This window comes from Homarus americanus, unplaced genomic scaffold, assembly GCF_018991925.1.
Source record: "Homarus americanus isolate GMGI-L3 unplaced genomic scaffold, GMGI_Hamer_2.0 scaffold54443, whole genome shotgun sequence".
NCBI classification, from domain to species: domain Eukaryota; kingdom Metazoa; phylum Arthropoda; class Malacostraca; order Decapoda; family Nephropidae; genus Homarus; species Homarus americanus.
This window is the reverse complement of record NW_024750852.1, coordinates 3886614-3910130: the sequence shown is the minus strand read 5'-3', so window position 1 is coordinate 3910130 and position 23517 is coordinate 3886614. Positions and strand designations below refer to the sequence as shown.

Sequence of the window (23517 nt, the reverse complement as noted above, 5' to 3'; positions counted from 1 at the left end):
AAGACCCCAAATATCTAACTGTCTAGTGTAGAGAAAAATAAATAAGTAATTTAAAAAAGTTACTTTTTGATAGTTTCTTGTGAGAACCTGTGTATTTTGCTTTACCCCACTAGGAGTGGTTTAACACCATCACTACGAGGATGCCACTTTTAATATTTTATTTGGCTAATACCAGACGATTTTATTCAACACAGAGAAACCTCCATCCACAAGGGTGTTAACGGTGATGGATAGGTAGAACAATTTAATTTATGCTGTCACATAAAACACTGCACCACTACTGACGTGTGCTGCCAGTCATACTCAGGAGTTGTGGAAAAGTAATACTGTCCCCGAGTATACCGGTATGTGTGCCTAATGGGTGAATGTGCAGCTATAAGATTATTAGTACATCTTATCTGCAAACTTGACCTTTTATGCAGGGACTTTGGTAATTAATGTGACACATCATCCTGTAGTGGCACACATTTATATATAGATTGATTAATTTAACTACAATGGGTCAAAAACTTTGGGAAGAACACAGGAAGTTTACAGATGGATTGAAGTCTGGATGAACAACTCTTCCACACAATACACTCTTGTTAGGTTGGAAGTAAAGTAATATAAAGGAATTTAAAGTACTACAGAAAATTAATGGTTAATGCAAGCTGTTCCTTATATAGCTAAAACTTAAGTCTTAGGTCCAAGTATGAAGTGACAGAAATAGCAGTTCCTCTACACTATTTCTGAACTACAGTACTGTAAAGTAGTTACACTTGCCTCAGCAAGACATAATCTAATAACCAGAAAAACACAAATTGGAAAAAAAATTCAAGACTTAAGTATGATGGCTGCTACTTTCTATTTAACACACAAATTCCATTAAAAAACCCAAAATACTGTAGATAACAGCCACTTTGCTGATAACACAAATAATACTGAACCTTGCAAATATTATTGACAAGAATCTCCCTTTTATCTTATCCACAACTATTAATTCTCTCTTACCCACCAATCAGTTATACTGTACAGGTGAGGGGTGGGTGCACGAAGTACTGGTACATTTTAACGGGATATACAATACCAAAAATGAGTTATCTTTAGATTTTTTCTGGTACCTCTATCAATGTAAGATAATCTAAAACATATTAAGCTGGAGTTATAAAGATAAGGTAAAGAAATGAAATTGTGTTTTACCAAGTGGTAATACATGTACATACAGAGTTTGTCACACTTTTGGTTGTACATATTCAAAGGTCAACTGTGGTTACCTGACAAGGTAATGATTCAACATTAAAATATTTCCTCTAGCTCACCTTCCTTTGCATGAACTAGATAACACGAGTGGATATAAAGTTCAGTTGTTATTTCTCAAGTTCTTAATAATTAATCAAACCATAATGATCGTTCACACACTGTACAAGAATCATTAAACTGTATCTACAAAGTAAATGTAAACGTGTATCAGTATGCATGAGTCTACACTTTAGCACTGTGTGCATTTGTCTGTGCAGATAATTGCTGCAAACTTGAATGAGAATTTTTATTACTTTCCTTAATAGATACAGCAGTGTCTTTTGAAAAATGTACAGATATAAACAGAGACTGGAACTTCTTGAAAACACGTTAATTGGTTTTAACAGCCACAGCAGTTGTTGTTTTACTCTCTAAGGCGTGATTGTTTTTGTTCCCCCAAAATGATGTGATAATACATGGAAAAAGATGAGAAGACTAAACATAGAAGAACAACAATGATAATATTATCAATCATGCACATCTCTTCTCTCTTGAAAATATATAAGTAATGGAGATTCTCCTTTGTGTGGTGGTCAAACTGCACCAACAAGCAAACAGGGAGCAGAGATGCAAGGACAGTTTAAAACATTTATGAAGAATTCTGTATGCTGGTATACCTACATGTATGAGGCAAACAGATGCATTCTCTTTGGGTTTTCCAGTAAAAGGTGCTAAGAAAAACCGAGATAATTAAGGAAGAGCTATGATTAAAAAACTATTTACCAGTAAGTGTTAAAACTGCAAAAGAAATCTAAATAAGAAAAATGAAGTTAATATGTCAAATAGAAAACTACTACTACTACTACTACTACTACTAATAATAATAATAATAATAATAATAAAAATATTAATATATGAAAATAACCAAAAGTTATAACAACAATAATTGTAGCAATAATGAAAGTAATGATAATAATACTAGTAATGTACAAAAATAAAAATAAAAAGGAAGCTGGTCATGATCGCAGTGACAGCTGGCGGTTAAAATTCTTAAAATAATCAGACAAGGATCCCTCAACAGCATCATGCCATGCTAAGCTTCAGGTATAAGTGGCTGTTGATTTTTGATACAGTAACCTGATTGTTTAAGGACAACACAGATGAAGAAGAGACTACAGGCAACAGCAGAGGAGCTAAGAATTAACTGCTAGTAGGAGTAGAGAAGTTTCAGTAGGAAATTTTAGTCACAGCATAAATCATCATCAAAGCATTTTTTCTAGAGAGAGATTTATACTAACAAACATCTTTCACAGAATATTCACAGTTACCAGGTATCAGATCAAGCAGCTTTAGTGTGCCATGGCAGCACTAACACATACAGTAGTTATGTAAATGTTTTCCCTTCCTGAAACTGATGGTTCATCTCTTTGGCAATATTTCCCCTGAAGCATCACTGCTACATAGTATTAACTCCCCACAATATCTTTGCAATTTTCTCCCCTCAACTTAAAGTAATCTCTATCTTAGTTTTCTGCTTGAGTATACTTGCTGAGGCGATCCTTATCATTACAACACATATGTATTTCTTATGCAAGCACATGGTTACATATCTACTAATGTGACAGCCAAATCAGCATGCAGAATTCTTCAGCAAAAATTTCAGAATGTTAATATGAAGTGTGAAGGTATGGAGAGTCAGTAACTAAAATGCCTTGTTAGAGGCATATACACACACTAGAAATGGTGATAAAGCCATCAAACAAGATCATAAACTTGGCTCATGTTACTTACAGCTTTGAATAGGATATAAATAAAGAAGGGGGGTATAGGGCTGGCTAACCTCAACTCCACTTACATATACTGTCCATACAATTACAAATGCCATTACCCAAATTTTGACTGTAGAACACCTCCACACCTTCAACGAATGAACAAACACACAGTGAGGTTCTCAATGTCTGATGAAAAGTTTTGTTTTTGTTGGATTGGCTATCACTTACATACAGCAGATGGAGCTTACATAAAGAAATGTCATTGTGTTTCAAGACTAAGAGTTGCTTCAGCACGTCTACACAAGGGAAAAGTAAAGCAGAGAAATACCATTCTTCTTTAACTTTTAATGACACAAACATGAAAATAGTTGCTTTGGTTAATCTGATTAAAAAATAAAATATTACAAGGTTCCTATCTTTTAATCAGATATCATTAAAATATACCACAGACAAAGTTACAATGCTCAAAATGGTCATGTCCAAGAATTGGGAATATAAATTTTGATTCTATTTGATGAACTAAGTGAAATGCAGAATGCCAAAGGACTGAATTTCCTCAATATTCATTATACTACTTTCATTTTTTTTAATGACATTTTGATCTTGCATATCATAGCATACATAGTGCTTGATGCTGAAAAACTTCATTTCATCAACAATTGTTAACAGTGCCCAACAAACTGAGAGCCATGGTTCACAGGATGATGCAGGAGGGTGTGTTACCTGCCTCAATGATGGAACAAGGCACATACCATGAGAGCTACATCAATCATTTCTTACTGTCGTTCAAGTTGCATCTAATTTATGATTGCCTCACAGACTTCAGCAATAACCTGTTAAGCAACAAATATATATCCCCTAAGCATCTTCAACTACCAAATACTTTTCTACCATTCACCATAACAAGCTTGTACACTGTATTATGAACAAGTTAACTACAGTACAATGATTACAGTGTATGAATATTCAGATGTGTTGCCAAAATGGTTCAAAGTAACAGGGATGAACTGCACCTCAGACACTGACCTTGCTGTTAATGTACAATATTTTAGACTGTTAGTAATTACTACAAAGAATACTGTTAGTTTTGTAAGTCATAGCACACTATCTAATTGTATTAAGATGTGTTACGGTTAAGACAATAGAAAGAAATTCTTGATATGCCATCCTATGCCACTTCACACGGCATATTATTAAGAAACTAAACGTTGACAGATGAGCATCTTCATGATTATATATATATATATATATATATATATATATATATATATATATATATATATATATATATATATATATATATATATATATATATATATATATATATATATATATATATATATATATATATGAACAGGTGTGTGTGTGTGTGTGTGTGTGTGTGTGTGTGTGTGTGTGTGTGTGTGTATTGCCACTTAACAACTAAACAGTGTACCAAATTTGAGGTTCCACTGCAAACCAGTTATTCATTTATCAACTCTTGTACAATCTGGTGAAACCAAAATTGCTATATTTTCAAGCCAGGCATAAATTTCCTTCTCTGCAAACACCATAATCAAGCTCTACTGTATTGGCTTCAAGTCTATATTAGAGGCACAGGAATGAATCTTTACAACTGTTCTGAGACAATGTGTCAGTTAGATAACGTAATCAGTTAATGTTTTTGTCAACAGTAGCTAATTACTAATGCACCAGAGGTGATTAAGCCATAAACCAAATGTTATGTAATGCTCAATTTATAAAAATCATCCCCATTAGTTATTTTTCATCCCAATTTTGTTTTAAATCCCATTAAGTAAGACCATGAAGACCAAGTGCCTTTTAGTTTACTATTGGAATGTTTCTGAAAAGATCCTTTCACTATCCAACTGATTTATGTTTGCAGGGATATATCAGTCTTTATACTACAGTACTGTACTTGTACTCCCACAATACATAAATCCTGTATAGTGATCACAACATTTGGGCTTGGTCTTATTTACTGACTAATATTAATTATCCTGTAATCACAATGATATAAGAATCACCTCTTTGCTTGAGTCATTAGTAGTTTGTTCAATTGTCTTGATCTTTTTACTGGCCTGAGATAGTTCCTCCTGAAGCTTGTCCATCTCCTTGTGTACAGTGTCACGTTCACTCATCACCAGTGTGTATTCCTGCATCGCTGCATTTCTCTCTTCCTGCAGGGAAAAACTTTTTATGTACTATACATTAAATTTTAAACCGAATTTTGTTTTGTATAAAGACATTTATATATGTTAGAATAAATTACCTTAGTACAGTACTGAAATGAATATGGGAAGTGTAAAACATTTGAGCGACTAGATGGCTGGCCACCATGAGAGCTGGGAGATGTAGTACAGTAGTAGTATTTTGGGAACACCCCAAACATTTGACCACACCAAACAATAAAGCCTTGGTGCAGAATGTCTCAAATCTGTGGTATAGTAATTGGTTCACTTAACACAGCTCATCCTGTGATTCTGATTTCCAAGAAAAGAGGTAAGGGGTAAGGAGATGCCCCTCCTCATCCACGGAAGAGTGCTAGACTACATTTTGAGAGTATCAACGGCTTACAGTACCGTATAAATGTGTTGCTGTCCTCATATATCAGTACTGTACAGCCGACCACAGGAATAAGTATACACACTGTAGCTGTAAGGTCCGCAAATGGTCTGGTAACGTTGAAACTGCGCATCCAGACACCTGATGAAACTCAGCTCCCCCACCTGTTATCTCTAACTATTTTCTGTTTCCCCTTCTTTATTATTCTATTTACTCCTCTTCCTCCCTTTAATAATCCAAACTTCAGTAAAAAAAAGAAAGTAGGGTAAGAGAAAAAGTGGGGGAGGAGGAGGAGGGAGCTGTATGATAACTGCAATCCCATTCGGCAACAAGTTTACTCCCATTGGATACAATATATTACTTGTAATATAAACACAAGACACTAGTAAGACTTTCATAACAAATGTATTTATAACATATATGTAGGAATAAAACATAAATTACAGGTCATTTTGTCTGTTCTGTTCAGGACAGTGTTACCAGATATTTTGTCTCAAACACGAACCGTAGGTGTACACTTATTCTTGTGGCCGACTGTACATCCTGTAAAACTTCCCTCTGATTAATCATCAAAATTCATTCAATAAGCTATTGTGAAATAAAGTGCTCTATAAAACTTTTACTTTATCTTCGAATTTTCCAGACAAAATCTGAAACATTGTGAATTATGAAGTACAAGATTTGAGATGAAACATCTTTTATTCATTTTGATGTGTATCGTAAGTGATACTGAGTTACTTAACCCAAATGTCATTCCACCAACCTCCCCAATTTCTTTGCTATTGTCTCTGTTTCTTTTGTAATCCCCTATACAGGTACAGTATCTTGATGTAGCTTCTCCTACCTGTTCTCTTATCCATTTGTTAATGAATCCTTCATTCTCCCACTCCCTTCTGTACCCTCACCCCTAGCCAGAACCGTGGGAGGTGAGAAGGGTATCGTGTCTGGTTAGTTGTGTTTAAAAGACCCGTTGACTCAGACAAGTGAATAAGGATCATTCATGGAAAAACACCGATTGATTGGGTCATGAAAAACAGTCTCTCTTATTCATACAGTCGGGTCATCATAACTTTAAAAATCTAATCTAACAGAAAAATAATGTACACATACCAGTATATTTGAGATACAATAAATACCTTAAAGTTTATGTGATCTTATGCTCAAACAAATAAATCATTCTTTTAAGTAAAGAATTCCAGTAAGCGTGAAGAACTTACTTGTAATCTTTTTAAATCTTTATTAAGATGTTGTCTCTGAATTAGATGGGTGTTCATTTCCTTCATCATTTCATCATACTTCTCACGAACCTGAGAAAAACAATAAATAATGTTGATGTAAATTAGTGTCACTTTACCACTGCAACTGAAATATCCTATAAAACAAAATAAAAATAATATATATACTGTAATTATATATATATATATATATATATATATATATATATATATATATATATATATATATATATATATATATATATATATATATATATATATATATATATATATATATATATATATATATATAATACTGTTTGTAGGAGACAAAGAAATATGTACATTACTTGATATAGGTATATATAAATATGTACTGTACTGTATATAAATAAATATAAATATACGGTAGATGAGAGAGATAACTTACCTTAAGCAGTTCTTCTTGTAGTTTGTTTTTCTCCCTGAGGGCAGAGTCCCACTCTGTGATAGCTTTGGTACACTGCTGCTTAAGACAGTTCTTCTCCCGCACGGCTTCATTACATTCTCGTAAAATTTCATCATACTGTTTCTTCAACCGAGACACCTCTTCCTATTGTCACAACCAAAATTATGTGAAAATTCCAAACAAACAAAGCAAAAGGATTTTCAAAGGCTATAAAATAATTCATTGATATTTATTTACATGAAAGCAATATAGACATCTTAGGCAGACAGCCATCACAAATAGTGAGTATAGCAGTGGTCATCTTTGTGCAGTCATACATTTGTGGAAAATTTATGTTATCAATGTTTCCCATAACTACTAATATTTACTTCTCAACTTTGTGTATAACTCTACACCAACACTTAATTGTTTATATTACTTGCAATTTATGCAGACAAGCTAAACCTTTCATAATTTAAGAAGAATCACATTTCCTAAAGCCACCCATCTCATTCAACAATACACTAGCCATTACTTCCATGATAAAAAAAAAGAACACGATTACCTGTGTAAGTTCCAGTTTGGAGATGTTGTTGGAATGTGAGGCAACTAAGTCTGAATACCTCTTTCTGATTGAATCATACTCATCTTTGATGGCTTCATATTTACGCATGGTGGTCATGTATAGCTGGTTGATGGCCTCTCCTGAGCCCTCCTGTGTAATGGCCTCCTGTATGGGGATGCCAGGCCACAACAGTATGCATGTTAGTTACACTATTTCATTAATAAAACCTAACCCATTAATTTTTTGCAAACAAAAAATAATTTATTGGCTACATGTGACAACTGTGGCAGCAAATTTAAAGTGAAAAGTACCCAAATATTTTACCACATTGTTGAGTGACTAAGGGAAATCTTAATTAGACTGTACTTCAGGAAACAACTGACAGTGTTGACAAAAGATCACTTGCCCTTGAAAACCAATAAAAAACCTAACCAAGATATACTGAAGACCCAAAAATTCAAATAAAAAATGATCCCAGAATAAAGACCATCTCAGAACACATGAAGTACAGTACTATATGAGAGAGTCTTCAACAAAAATAAAAATAGAAAGAAGCTTTGCTTGACTAAAAGTTTGTGTGTTAAGCTCATTAATAATTATTCAACTAAAAAAAGAAAATGTGATTTATTGCTTCAGTGTTTAGTTAATAATATTAACTGTTCTACTGAAAACAAAGACTTCACTGCAAAAATGGCTCTTTGCCTGTTGTATATACTGTACTATACATATATAACTACTTATATGTATTTAAGATAAAGATATTGTGTTTGCACATATTCATGCTAAAATGTGCGAATGTTAAAGAATACACAAGTACTGTATATGTGTACAAGTGTGAATGTATGCATGCCTGACTGTGTGTTTGCCCCACGATAATTGTTTGTATGACTACCCATGCATCTGTCTCCATGTCCTTATGTGTGTATAGGAAATACTGTCTATACAGCACATAAGTCAGAGAGAGAGAATGTGTGTGTGTGTGTGTGTGTGTGTGTGTGTGTGTGTGTGTGTATGGTTGTTCATGATCACTGTACTGTATATCTGACCATGTACTGTACAGTGTCAGTAAATATTTAAAAAATAATGTTTTAAGAGTACTGTACAGGGTATATTCTTTATCATATATTTCTAAAAAATAGGTGCCAGATAAAAGTAATTATGCACTACAGTACTGTACTAAAGAATAACATTCATCTAGGGTATAAAAAAGCCTACATATTAGAACTTACTATCACCGTCTCCTAAGTGTGGCACCAAAGAAAGACAGCTCTATTACAAGTAAATCAATAACAGAAACACTAGCACAAAGCTCAATACTCGAGTCATTTATACACTTGTTTGAAATTCTCGTTTAGGAACTGATCGGTTCAGATATTGCATATGTAAATATATATAACATGATAAAACAATTCATAAGCAACTGTAAAAATTATGTTCCCGAGTTATAAGTCAGACACAAAGAACGCTGCCGGTACAGTAATTAGTTGAATATCTCTGCTGGTACTGTAACTGTAAAAACAATTTTTCCCAGGAGTTGTTTGTAGGACACAATGAATGGTATTCAGTTACTGTATCACATTTTGAAGAAATAAGTTAACAAACAACTCCAATTCATACAGGTGCGGTGCAGTACCAAACACATAGATGTGTCATTTGTTTTTAATGCAAAAATAAACAAATACTAAATCAACAGGACTTTAACTGTAGTTTATGAAAATTAACTCTTTCTTCTACCATAGATTATATTTAAGTCACACAGTAAAGCAGAAACAACTCCCTTAATGATATGCAACTGGACTACAGTACAGGTGTGTCAACTTGCATATTTAACTGAAAACTCACAAGAGAATTTCTTTTATTCTAATTTCTGCAACAATAATATTAATCTTTTATTATTATTTTTTAATGTGTTTGTATACATATGTATGTGTGTGTGTGTGTGTGTGTGTGTGTGTGTGAAGACAATTTACATTAAAGGTGAACACCATCATTTAGTCTTACTCCATTACTGTACTAACTTAACTTACTGGGGTGAAATATGTGTACAGTATGTATACCAAACAAACTCAGCTGATGTACACCTCTCTAATCACCTCACACTACATCCAAGGAACACATACAACCTGTTCCACTTGACCTGACCTAACCTGACCTGACCTAACCTAAGCCCAAAACCAAAGGTAATTACTTTATATATCAAGAGGATGATATTGTAATAAATTGGTTAGTAGAGAAGAAATACAAGAATTAACAAGATCTGAGAGTGAAGTAGCAAGCAGAAAGTAGAATAGCTTCTGCTCAGGTGGGATAAACATTCAGTACTGAGTGAACAGAGTGTGAAAGACTGGTAAAGAGAGTGTATACATCATAGATAGAGAGAGAGAGAGAGAGAGAGAGAGAGAGAGAGAGAGAGAGAGAGAGAGAGAGAGAGAGAGAGAGAGAGAGAGAGAGAGAGAGAGAGAGGACAAGATGAAGGATGCATGAATAAGGAAAGATTATAAGTGAAGCAACAGCAGTAAACCACATTTGGAGACTTGAGGCAGAGAAGGTGAGTACAGTACTGTACCATTGTACTGTATGGAACTTCCTTTTCTATAATAACAATGATTTAATGACACTGAATGAAGGGAAATAGTTCATGTGTATCTGTTACTGCTTCTACCCCACACTACCTCAAACAGGAAAAGACTTGGAAAAAAAATGCTACCAATAGAATCTTCCCTCAAATTCTGGTCACCAACCATATCAATATCATCAAAAGTTACAGAGCTGTCACTATCATATGAAATGTTGGGCAAAGAATTCACTAAGCTTGCTCAGTTACCACTAAGTAAGTAGAGCAGTTGTCAAGTATTTCACCTTTAAACATAAGTGATGAGAATGAGGATCATTCTCATATCCTTTTCTATTGATTTCTTATGCAAGAAGCAGAGGGCCAACATGCATGCCAAGACACAAGTACACTGTATGTTAGCATAAGGGAGAAGGAGTGAAAGCTAAGATGGGAAAAAATGCTGTGAGTTATGCAAACCTGGATTACCGTATAAGGATTAGTAATATTAATAGGAAATATGTGGAAGCAGTACAGAAATTCACACACACAATACCGGCAGATGATTTCAGTTAATTCACAGAAAAAGAAATGGGTAAACAAAACACACAATAAAACAAACACTCACACACACCAGCTATGGATACACACATCAACAATACTGTACACAAACAATCAAATCGTTTTATTTTCTTACACTCAAAGGTTCTGATAATCATGGCAGAATATTTATTCTTCATATACTCCTTTCTGATATCCAAGTACTGTATATTTAAAATTTTTAATTAAAAAAAGAAATGTCGACTTGAAAACATAATAGAAGAAAGTCCTCTTTTAAGTTGCTCTCAAAGAAATGTTTCTTTTAGTTCTCATAATTATTTAAAAACCTCAGGTAGTTTGTTAGGTGATTCTCTTTATAACATGACACTCCCTTTATCTTATTGAAATGCAGTTGCTTATACATTGTTTCTCTTGGAAACAATAACATTTCAGTTGCACTTTTATCTTTAAAAAATGTAAAATCTTGTCCTTAGCACAAATATGGTTCTCCCAGTGACTTTAATCAATATGGCATTCATTACACCTTGCCATTCATTAAGCACATAATTAGTATTAAGTACTGTACATTTAATTCCAAACAGAGTGGATAAATGACTCTCTGTATGTACTGGCAAAGCAAACTACAACATATGCACACAACCAGCCTAACTATCTAACAACAGTTCATAATTTTATGCAGCAACTTGTCTCATCTTTCTCCAGTCATTACCTGTTAACTAACTTACAATTTTCTCATGCTTTAACAAGTTATGCTCTACTTCAAAGACAAATTTATTAAAAAAATTAAATTGACTACTATTACAGAATAATGAGCCTTGCATCTAGATGAGTGGCCTAATTTTGAGTATCTACTTCCTAGATAAAACAAAACTGTTTGATGAACACTAAAAAAACGAAATAATCTGATCTAAGAACCACAAATACAAGATCATCCAATACTCTAGCTTAAGCATACACACAGACATGGACAGAATATGAAATAAATCTGAACATTCACTTAGAAAATCACTATCAAAAGATGTGTAAACTTATGGCAATGCTGATAACATAAACATTACACTTCATTCTAACCATATGTTTATCATGCTTTCAACATGCAAGTAATCATTGCACAATACATTATCAAACAACCAAAAAAGCTTGCTCAGTAAAAGTTTTGTTGAGCAATGGGTTCTGCAATTTATCATCTATTCAAAACCTATTTACTATCAAGGCATCCAATGCACAAAAAAAAGAGTTCAGCACTACTAGCAAATAAAATGCTTAACTAAGATATATAGACAAGGAGCCACGGGTCCTTTGCTTTGTGCCGTACAGACAGAACCCAGATTACTTGTGTTAGGAGTAGATCATGCAACTGTCATCCACTAAGGGGGTAAGACCCACCTGTCTTTTGAGCGGGAATCTAACCTTCTGAGGGCAGGGGAGAGAGAGAGAGGGGGAAAGGTTAGGACTGGGTCTGTTAGGCAAAAGTGGTAGGGATATTTTCAACTATGATGGCAGCAGGTATCTTAAGAGTTCATCATATATAGCATGAAATTCAATGGAAACATAAAACTTCCTTAATTCATTGACAAATGCACTAGGTGGGATTTGACATTATCACAAATAACAATCATAATGAAGCACACTTAAAAATGACATCATCCCAACTTGAGCTTCTGATGCCTTCCTAGTTTAAGGGGTGGGGGCGGGGAGGACATGTACACTGTTCCACGTTGAAACATAAAGGGTTATGGGGCATCTACATATATCTTCTACAATATATGAGAAGGGAACTAGCATTTTTAGAATAACTTTGAAGATCACATTTTTTCATCAATGTTGACAAATATCTAAAAATTGAATGGCAACAGTCATGCACACTTACTGAAAGTTACTGACAGTAAACATACTGCTTGATCACACTGTTTCATCGTAAGCTGTTCCCCAATAAAAATTATCTTCAACTTAGTACAGTATTATTTTAATCTTGACTTTGAAGGACATTGTTAATTGCCTTAAAGATAAGATACAGTTAAACCAAGCATTTGCATGGAAATCCAACCATAGTTTTATACCACAAAATAAACTGTACTGGATGGGAGAGGAAGATTTGTACATCTTGGTAAAGTGTGATAGCTGTCTGTTCATTTCTATCACACATTACAATTACTTTTATTTAATTTTAGACATAAGCTCAGAATTTTATTTATACACATAAGGCAAAAAGCGGTACACTGGGGGAATGTCATTCTCCAATTTAATACTGTTATGGCTGACTGGAATTACTTTCATTCTGTGTATTGATCTAATATTGCAGACAAGGAGCATAACTTACAATGGTGAAAAACAGAACCTCCTCTCACATTCAATTAAACCACCACCATCCCAGAGCTATTGCCAAGCTAAGAGTGGATACCGAAATAAGTAGAAAACATACAACAAACTATTAATTTTCATATTCAATCAAAATTTTTGTTACACATTAGTTAAGATGAATGGGCAGGACAGAGCAAAGAATAAGCTTGATGAGTAAAGGCTACCTACTTAATCTACCGAGTTCAGCTAATAACATTTAACGTTTTCGGAAGCTGACAGATAGTGTCACAGCTGTAAATTATGGGGAATTGTGCTCAATTTAGGGAGTGTTCTGAAGTTTAATGTGCATTAAATCTTGGCTAATATACAAGAAGAATCACACAAAATACAAGGCACACCTACTGAAGTCCTTCTTTGCAGAGCCTTATGGACTGCAAGTCTTGGAATAAAATCAATCATTTATCATGGATTTGGAAAAACCAATGAGAAGCATCATGGAATACTTGGGAGCGGACTACAATATCATTAGTGTAGCTTTGAAATTATGGGAGTCAGAATGTGCAACACGATTTGCAACTTTGTATCTCAGAAGCTGGACAGCAGGTTCATGAATCTTTTATGTGACAAAGGGAAAATATTTTCTAAAATTTTCAAGACTCAAAGTTGCTGAACTAGTTACATATCTGAGTGCAGCTTGAGCTCATAGGAATTAAAGGTGAGTATACCAAAAAGAATTGATGTAAAACCAGTCACTTTGCCTGGGTTAGTGATTAGTTTTGTGATGCTCCATCTACGATCGAAAACGCTCGTACTAGTAGGTTGCTGACCTGCTGTTGCCGTCGAAGGTCAGCTATTTCTTTACGGTCATCTTCCATAATTGTTTGCAAAGATGTGACCTCACGCTCCAATTTCTGCTTTTCTGCTACGACCTTGAAATTAAGAACAACCTCATGATAAGAATGCAGACTAAATTGTTCAAATTAGATTCTGATTTATTTTAACATATTAGAAGTGCTGCACCATCATACAAAATCAAATGTCAGTTTTGCTACTAATTTTAGCATTAATCTGAGAATAAAGAGACAATATTAATACAGTAGAGCAAAATATCAAGTTAATGTTGCTCATGATACATAAAAAATATAATATCTTTGTAAAGTTATAATGAGTTGCATACTTAGTACAGACCTGCTCACTAATCTACTGTATATATAATTTTTACATCACAACTGCCTGATCACGGCTCAAGACACGAGAAGTTAAGTCACTCAATGTTGGCTAGATTGTAAATTTAGTGTTAATATCTTCTGGAAAGGTTTGTTTCTCATCCTGCAACAGTAAAGTTCAAAGGACCATAACCCTGTACTGTACAATAATGTTGGTTATTGAATCAGGCCGAGATCTTCTTGTGATTTAACTACTCGGCACACACAACTAGAGCTACCTGAGTAAAACATTAAAACACTTCCAAAGTATACTATCAAGTACACTTGCCTCCTCATACTGCATTCGTAAATTCTGGAGTGCCGTAATAGCTGCTCTTTCTTGTTTTCTGTAGTAATCTACCTCTTTCATCGTATTTTCATACTTTCTGGTGATATCCACATTTTGCCTATGGGAACAATCACATACAAAACTTTAAAAAAATGTCATCAAAAGCAAATTACTAAAACTTAATTTTGAAATAATACGTTAGGTAACATTATTATCATATAATCTGTTATAAAACTGCGGTACTGTATATATGATACACACACATATAGCCTAGTTTAAGATATTACAAGCACAACAGACATAAATTCAATAGGATTGTGATTGACTAAGGAAAGTAGACAGGGGAGTAAGCCCTAATTAAATGGCCAGTACAGTATTCAAGTTAGTTTTCAAAGTACTGTATATAAATTTAATTTTCACCTGTAAGTCTTAAATGCAAACTGTATAAAAAATTTAAAGATTTTTTTTTATATATATGTACAATATATATAAACGTTCAAGTTTCCAAGAAAAATGTATCTAACCTTTATTAACATCTCCACCTCTCTTCCTCAACTGAAAAAGTTAAGCAATCATTATAAATAATTTAGGTGTTTCTCTGTATGGACTTACTTGAGGAGTCCCTGTACATCCCCCATGGCCTTTTCACACTGCATCTTAAGGCTCTCATAGTCCCGTGAGGAACCCAGCAGACCCTTGTCACTGAGGGACCCTCCACCCTTTGGTAAAGTTCCTGCAAGGAAAGACAATAAAATACTGTAGCTATGAGGCAGAGCACCCATTGACACCGACTCCTCGACATCTGAGCTACCGTACATTTTCTTGCCCATTGTGTGTATCTGCTAGGAGAGCTCTTAATCTTTTCCATTTTCCCCCTTAGGCAAGCAAGTCAACAGAGACTTTTCATATAAAAGAGACAAACTAGTACTGGTAAGTCTTCAGTAAATATGTAACCCCTTCACTATGGGGACAGCAGTTTTAATGAAGTATTCAGCAGAGAGGGGTTGTGTTTTGCTCTCTTGTTTTACCACTTGTAGACAAACAGGCAGTCACATACCTAATTTTCTGGGATGATTCCATATGAACTCAGCCTCACTCTAACTTTGGGAAAATGTATACTGTACAGCACTGTACTGAACATGATGATGATGATGATGATGATGATGATGATAATGATGATGATGAAGGTGATAAAACTATCAAGAAAATACAATTAACATGGGAACAATACAAAGGTATCTATCAATTCTTTAATACAAGGTATTCACAAAGTTCAGGATGCAGGAACACCGTGGACACCATTGCACACACCACAGTGATACAATGTTGACTCCTAGTTCTGTCTCAGACTAAAGCAAATTCCATCCCATATATAAAGTAATTTTCCTACATTTCAACACCAAAATTGTTGTCGTGATATTCACTACACATAAAGGAATAAGATGTATGAATGGCTGATGATATAAGAGTCACCCAACAAGAAGCACAGATACTACAGTACTGTATATGATCCAGGAAAAGTTCTTGAAATATTATATTAACAAGGTTAATCTCTGCTTACACATTCTCCTATGTTCACCCTACCTCTGTTTACATTCTCTCACAGTACAGTACAGTATCTTCATAAATGCAATCTTGATAGTATCTTTCATGATGATAAGAGCACACTCATTTTCTTACTTTAAACTCCTAACTACCTTCCTAAAATATCACCAACCATTCAGATGATATTATTTACGTGACATTAAAAATAAATCACCTCCTATATACTGTACTGAATATTGTACTTGTATACAGTATCTGTGAGCTCCTCTTCCATCCTCTGTAACACTTAGTTATGTCTAGTTGGATGCAGCTTCAATGACTAAATTTATCTGTCAGTTACATCAGTCAACAGATAAACCAGAAGAGTAAGAAGGAATTTCTCCTCCATTGTTGTCAAGTGGTCACATATCAGCCCCTTGACAACACCACACTCACCAACCTCTTCTTACGGTGATCACAGCAACTTTTGGACTCCTCTATGGTGTCTCATTTGGGAACCACTGGTCTAGACCCCAAACCTGCTTCTCTTAGTTGCTCTTTAATGATACAGTACAGTACACACAGATGCACAGGTTCTATTCTTTAGCATCAGTCATTAAGGCCTAAGAGTAATTATTGCAGTTTATGAGGCAGTGAAATTTTGTACAATACTTTATACCAAAACTATGAACGTGTGTAAAGTTTCTTGTTCCAGCAAAGAATACAATTCCCTCGAGGCTGCAACTTCCTATTATCCACATTTAAAAAAAAAAAGTTTTGAATGAATGTTGACTTTGGTGTTTAGAAACTCTGTGTTGGTCGATGACTTGACTAAAAAACAAAATCAATAAAGTCCACTGCCAAGAATCTACCAACTTTAAGGTCAGTCACAATCTTTTCAACAACATATTTTCTAAGTTTCCTTCATAAATCACCACAAGACATAACAACTTTATATCATTCTGATTTTAATGCACAGTGCCTAACATCTGGAGGACCTCAAGTAGCACAATACAGTAAGCTCTGTAACTCCTACTATACTGTATATATACGTACGTACAGTAAATATATAAAATAGCTCTATCACAAATGACTCCTACATATACTGTACTGTAATCTTAAATAAACAATCACACACACAAGTTAATCTACATCAACCATGAGTTGTGGCTGACTCACTGTAGAGCGGTGAGTAAAACATGAAGCTCAATATTCACCTCAGTGTACACAGTGATACACACGTTAGTTGTGGTGCAGGCTGGAACACAGGGTACAGGACGATTTTCAAAATCAAACAATACAGGATGAAATGTAAGATAAGGAGTACCTGTACAGGCTGAAATGTGAGATAAAGGGTACAGGCTGAAAAACAATTTAAAGGCTGAAGTTTGGGTTAAATGGTGTAAGTATGAGTTCAAGGTACAGTTACAGAATTGACTAAGTACCCTATACAGAATGGGGGTACAAGTTATAGGTCAGGTATGAGAAAACAAGATGCATTTTGATTAAGGGTTAAAGAAGAGTGCGTGCTGTGTATGTGACAGATACAGAGCAGAATGTTGAGTTCAGATGGATGAGGACGGTTGAGAGTAGGAGGTTCAAGGTAGAGAGGAGGACATACCATAGTTGGCTGGCTGGTCTGGATGGTGACCACCAACAGATAATCTACCTAGGGCCTCGTCCCTCTCACGAGTCACTTTCTTCAGCTCCTTCTTCATGATGTCTCTATCCGTGGTTACAATCTGCCGAGACACAAGAACGAATAACATAAACACACAGTCCCATCCAAACTCTATCTTAAAAATACAGTAATATACCAAATACATCCTTTTAAGAATATCTTTGCCACATGCATTCAACACTCACCACATAAAGAGACTTAAATGTGTGTAAATCACCGAGACAATTGACCAATAGAAAATATTTTACACACTCTATCAAAATTCTTATTGGTAGTACAGTATAAAATGAACAAGAGTCCCAACCACCACTAATATTACAGGGGGTACAACTGGCTGTCCACAGGTATCCAATGTTTATTATGTGACAGCTGTGTGGTATGTATCAACCATGTCACATGAAAATAATTCTTTATCATGTTTCCAACCTGTTACTCTACCTGAGAAGTACGTACAGTATACAGTATGTTCCCAGTAAGATTCAAACCCCCCCCCCCCCAACATAGCATTGTTCGTTAAAGATTTAATATGCTTAAAATTTGTAATACTTAGCGTTAACCTCAAATACATTGTTTTATATAACTCTTCATAGGTCACAAAAGATTCTCAAGCACTCTAAGTTTACCTTAAGGGTATATTGTTAGTCAGAGTGACCAACTTGACTCTCTACAACACAACCCTGGAGTAACCACACTTAACTTGTGACCACCAGGAATTTTCTTTTTCTATTAGGACATTATTTTCTATTTCAAATACTGTACAGATCAAGCTGAAAGTATCATATGCAAGCTTCAGGAGGTTACTCAAGAGATGAGTCTGTCTACACCACCCTTCAGTGTCTTCAAGATATCATGGAAGACTACATCAAATACTCTTTGTGTTGCAGCATCAAAAGACTAGAGTGTGGAGCTATGGTCTGGACAACTGGGAGTAGTGCAGTGTAAGTTGTTATGGTAGTGTGTTGTGACGTGTTATGGTGTTTTGGGCTGTGATGTAGAGTGGTATGGTGTAATGTAGTGTGGTGGAGTTGTGATGTGGTGGGGTGGGGTGTGGTACATCTTGGATTGTGTGTGGATCAGAGCAGGTGGCCGTGGTGGTTGCTATCAAATTTTCAGGGTGACATGTGAGGCTGTGCGACCCAGGTAGAGGCTTCACCTAGGCTCAACCCAGAGCACCAGTCTCTCACATGGTCCCTCCCCCTCACTCCTTCATACTTGGTATGTTTTTATGTAACAAAATAATAACGATATAAACTAGTGACACTCTCCTTCACTTTTACCATGGTCTTACAATCGTGGTTACCTTTACTTACTATAAACTGGGAGCAGCAAGGTAGGTGTGGCCGGGGGCGAGGTAGGTGTGGCCGGGGAGAAGGGGAGGTGTGGCCGGGAGGAGATGGGAGGTGTGGCCGGGAGGAGATGGAAGGTGTGGCCGGGGGGCGATGGGAGGAATGGCCGGGGGGGAGGGAGGGGAGGGCGGGCGAGGGGAGGTGGCTGGGGGGAGGGGAGGTGTGGGGCGAGGGGAGGGGGTGTGGCTGAGGATGAGGGGAGGTGTGGCCGAGGACGAGGGGAGGTGTGGCCGAGGACGAGGGGAGGTGTGGCCGAGGACGAGGGGAGGTGTGGCCGAGGACGAGGGGAGGTGTGGCCGAGGATGATGTGGCCAGGAAGCGAGGGTAGGTGTGGTCGGGGATGAGAATGGTGTGGCTAGGGGTGAGAATGGTGTACTGTATTTAAGAAGTTATAATATATATTCTTGGTCAGGTCCACCTCCAAGCAGCGAGCATGGTGAAGAATACAGTTAGGTGCAGAAAATGAAGGACTACAGAGGAGTGTTTCAGGATACACCTTCGGGTTCTCTGTAAATACGAAGGACTTTGTAAACAACCTGCCCATGTACTGGTTACCTTGGTCTTGTGACATTTGTTTATTTCTTTTACTAAATTTTCTCTTAGCAACATAAAAGTCGTGAAGGTGAATTCGCCAAGAAACTGTTTTTGAATATTTTTTTTAAACTCCTGATTTGGCAGCCATTATCAGAACATTTATAAAAATATATCGATTTACTGTAAAATATTGAATGAGAAAAGATTAACACTGTTGATATAATAATAAACCTGTCCTGTAATACGAGTTCCTCTAATTAATAATTGAACAAGCACACAGTGTTCTCAGTTTGTGATGTTACTTGTTTACAGGAAACTCGTACGGTATTCCTCGACTTACAATAAACGTAACCATTGTAGGATTACTGTAAACAAAAGGTAATTGTATTATGACAGGCGACAGCTCCACATAGTCCCGTATAAGGAAAGCAGTACTATCAGATGCCACAACTATATACTGAGTTTGTCGCCAGTTTGTCTTATTGTTGGACACCGAAGAGGTAAAAATAGTTTAAGGCCTGACAACATAACTACAGTTTTGAGTTACCAGATGAGCCAATGGTCTGCCACACTCTCCACACAAACAAGTGTTACTGTGCTTCAGGTGTTGTGATTGTAGTAACATCAGGCAGGTAAAGTTCCTAGTGAATTCCAAGTACATCAGTCCCCTAGTGACGGTAATCCTGTCGGGGGAACCTCACACCGTCACCTCAGGGACCCACCGTCACCCTCACTACACCTCAGGGACCCACCGTCACCCTCACTACACCTCAGGGACCCACCGTCACCCTCACTACACCGCAGGGACCCACCGTCACCCTCACTACACCTCAGGGACCCACCGTCACCCTCACTACACCTCAGTGAAAAATATGAATGTCATAAAAGGAGAGGAAGAGCTAATAAGGAAACTTTGATGTCCAAGGCGTTTGTCATCTTATTTTCCCAGCGAGATTTAATTCTGTCAATCATCAAGAACCTTGGGGGTGAGGCTGTGTCGGCCCCTTATTGAACGACAACTACGAGCTCATAAAGTCCACGTTCAGGAAACTCTACCGTCAGTACCTGTACCTGGCACAAGGGACGGGTCTGGTAAAGGTTGAGGTATTTTGTTACACCGTGGCGCTACCCTTCTTGCCCTCCTACTGAGCTGCGGGCACAAGGTCAGCTCCACAAGGGTGCCTGACCCTACAGCCAGCCACTGAGGGCTCAATCATCCACACCATCACCCCAATAGATCAAAAACAAGCCCACTACGACCGTCTCCTGGTTGCTGGCTCGGGAGGTCCTACTCATGCTGGGACATTCTCTGGACACTCGCCTCCTGCACCAACAGGCTCCATCCATAGGCATAGCCATTTGCCGTTCAGTTCTTATTCATCTTGTACAGTATACTGTATGTGAGTAAATTCATCAATGTATTGGCAGACCCTTCCAGTCTCCCTGCGTCAAAGGTGGCAGCTTCAGGGTTAACATGCACGACACGAGGACAATGAACATCAAAAGACGCCTCGTCACTGGTCAATATCCGGAGTGAGGACAACCTCACACACCAGTGTACAGACGGGACCCTCATAATACTCGGGGTCCTCATTAACACAGGTTTGTACACTGACTATTTCTCTGAACTGATGATGAACAGTTCAACCCAAAATGTTGTGCACCTTGAGGTCTGACGGCCTACGTCAGACCTACCCACTGACTGTGTGACCTATACCACATATTCTGTATATCACGTATACTTAATACAGAGAGAATAACATTACGACATTATGCCCTTCTTACCCTGAGACTCTGTAGTCACACATACGACTAATATCACTATTTGTATAATTTATTCCACTAATGGTATCAACTCGACCGTCTGTTTCAACACAAATATCATATATCACTGCGTCACTGGACTGGTTCTCTCTCTCACCACCACCTAACTATTTCCTCCATTATAAAGGCTTCATCAAACACGGACCAACAACTAGTAAACATTTGCATTTTTCATTACAAAAATAAAACTCACTTTGCATTACAGTTTTATTTAGAATGATTGGATAACATAATTAATTAATCTTCCAATATTTGATCGACTGCACCGTCAACTACAAAATATTTATTGTTTCCTAAAAAATATTTTACATTTTAATATTTATCATTAATGCAGAGTCATGCTCGTAATTTTATTTATTTTTTGTGCGGCGTAACAAATATTTTGTGAAACACTGACGTCATATCAGAGCACCAACACTATAAGAGACGTATGTGTGTGATAGGGACGACCAAGTAGGCTAGATAGTGATATAAAAACATTACTAAACTAACCTAACCCAATTTAGGTTTAGTGTAGCTATAATACTGTGGTAAACGAGATACTAAATGAAACAAACACCAGTGACCATAGACGAACTCATTACTATCAAGGTCTTGTAGCCAGGTGTGGGATAAGACTCAGGTGCATCAGGCAGACGCACACACGGCCGGTCAACACCTACCAGGGGGAGCTCTCGTAGATATGTTGATGGTGAGGAGACTAGGAGCCTTGATGTGAAGCCATGCCAGGGGTGAGCAGGGAGGAGGAGAGGGGTGAGAGGGAGGAGGAGAGAGGGAGGGAAAGGGATAAGAGCAAAGGGGGGGAAGGGGTAAGAGCAGGGGGGAGGGAGGGGAGAGGGGGAAGGGGTAGGGGGGTGGAGGGGAAGGAAAGTAAGGGGTAAGAGAGGAGGCACTGTGAGGCACTACCAGCTGGCCCTGCACACAGCTGTGTAGTGCTACGTGTTCCCCCTCCTCGCCTCTACACACCCTCCCTCACTACCTCCACTCTACTTACTCTCGCCCCCTTTCTTCCCCTCCTGACAACCTCGTTCGTTGCTTCTACCTCCTCCTCACCCCTCCTGCATGGGTTAAGTAAGAGAGGAAGGTCGCTCCTCTGCCTGCCTGCCTGCCTGCCTGCCTGCCTGCCCTACTGACTGACTCTGTGATGGACCTCCTTTAGTAGACCACCACTCACGCTCCCTTTCACCCATGACACAACCTAACCCAACCTAACCGCATAACATAACCTAACCTAACCTTATCACCTAACCTAACCACATAAAGTAACCTATTCACTTCACCTAATCACCTAACCTGGACGGTATTTAGGACTTAAAGGGAACTTGAAGGTCTGGGGTAGTGTAGTCTAACATGGACCCCTCTACCACGAACTTTACACCTGGCTGTACTAACCTAACCTCACCTGTGGTCGCTATATCGAGGGTGTGGTACAGGACCTCACACGGCACCACAACCCTGCACTGATAACAACAGGTGTTCATAAAGGTACAGTATCTATATGAACCAATCATCACCTTTATGTGTGACGTCATGGGGGAACAATGAGTCGACGTCTCATACTTTATACAGAAACAGTGAACGCCATTGGTTGACTGTGACAAGATGGCGGCACAGTATATACCAACACGATGAACCAATGACCAGCCTTAGTTTATGAATGATGTCATGTTATCTATCAAGATCTCGGGTGCTATTTATGTGAAAATAAATAAATATAACTTTAATGTGTAACGCCGTGATGCGCATGAAGTCGGTGGGGAACATGCTGATGAGAATTCGTGGGCAAATATGCATCTATGTTTATGAGTGACGTCATCGTGTACATCAAGATGGCGGCGCAATTTATACATAAACGAATGAACCAATGAGCATCGCTGTTTATGTGTGACGTCATGGTGTGCAACAAGCTGGCGGTGAATACTTGGATGATGTACAGGGGG

At 37.2% G+C, this 23517-nt stretch overlaps 1 protein-coding gene across 14 annotated transcripts in view; it reads right to left on the bottom strand.

The window, feature by feature from the left end:
- LOC121854350 (disks large homolog 5-like) overlaps positions 1 to 23517 on the bottom strand; it is a 130729-nt gene that overhangs the window by 30990 nt on the left and 76222 nt on the right. For 6 of the 14 annotated variants that reach the window (XM_042348966.1, XM_042348967.1, XM_042348957.1 and 3 more), the window contains 9 exons: positions 17814 to 17934; positions 15281 to 15401; positions 14669 to 14786; positions 13987 to 14103; positions 12260 to 12286; positions 7762 to 7926; positions 7200 to 7361; positions 6773 to 6862; positions 5018 to 5170 (listed from right to left, as the gene is read on the bottom strand). In XM_042348966.1, coding sequence (XP_042204900.1) covers positions 5018 to 5170; positions 6773 to 6862; positions 7200 to 7361; positions 7762 to 7926; positions 12260 to 12286; positions 13987 to 14103; positions 14669 to 14786; positions 15281 to 15401; positions 17814 to 17934 — 1074 coding nt within the window. Of the gene's footprint in view, positions 1 to 5017; positions 5171 to 6772; positions 6863 to 7199; positions 7362 to 7761; positions 7927 to 8990; positions 9003 to 12259; positions 12287 to 13986; positions 14104 to 14668; positions 14787 to 15280; positions 15402 to 17813; positions 17935 to 23517 lie in introns of all 14 variants that reach the window. The other 8 variants (XM_042348961.1, XM_042348956.1, XM_042348959.1 and 5 more) reach the window with 8 other exon arrangements.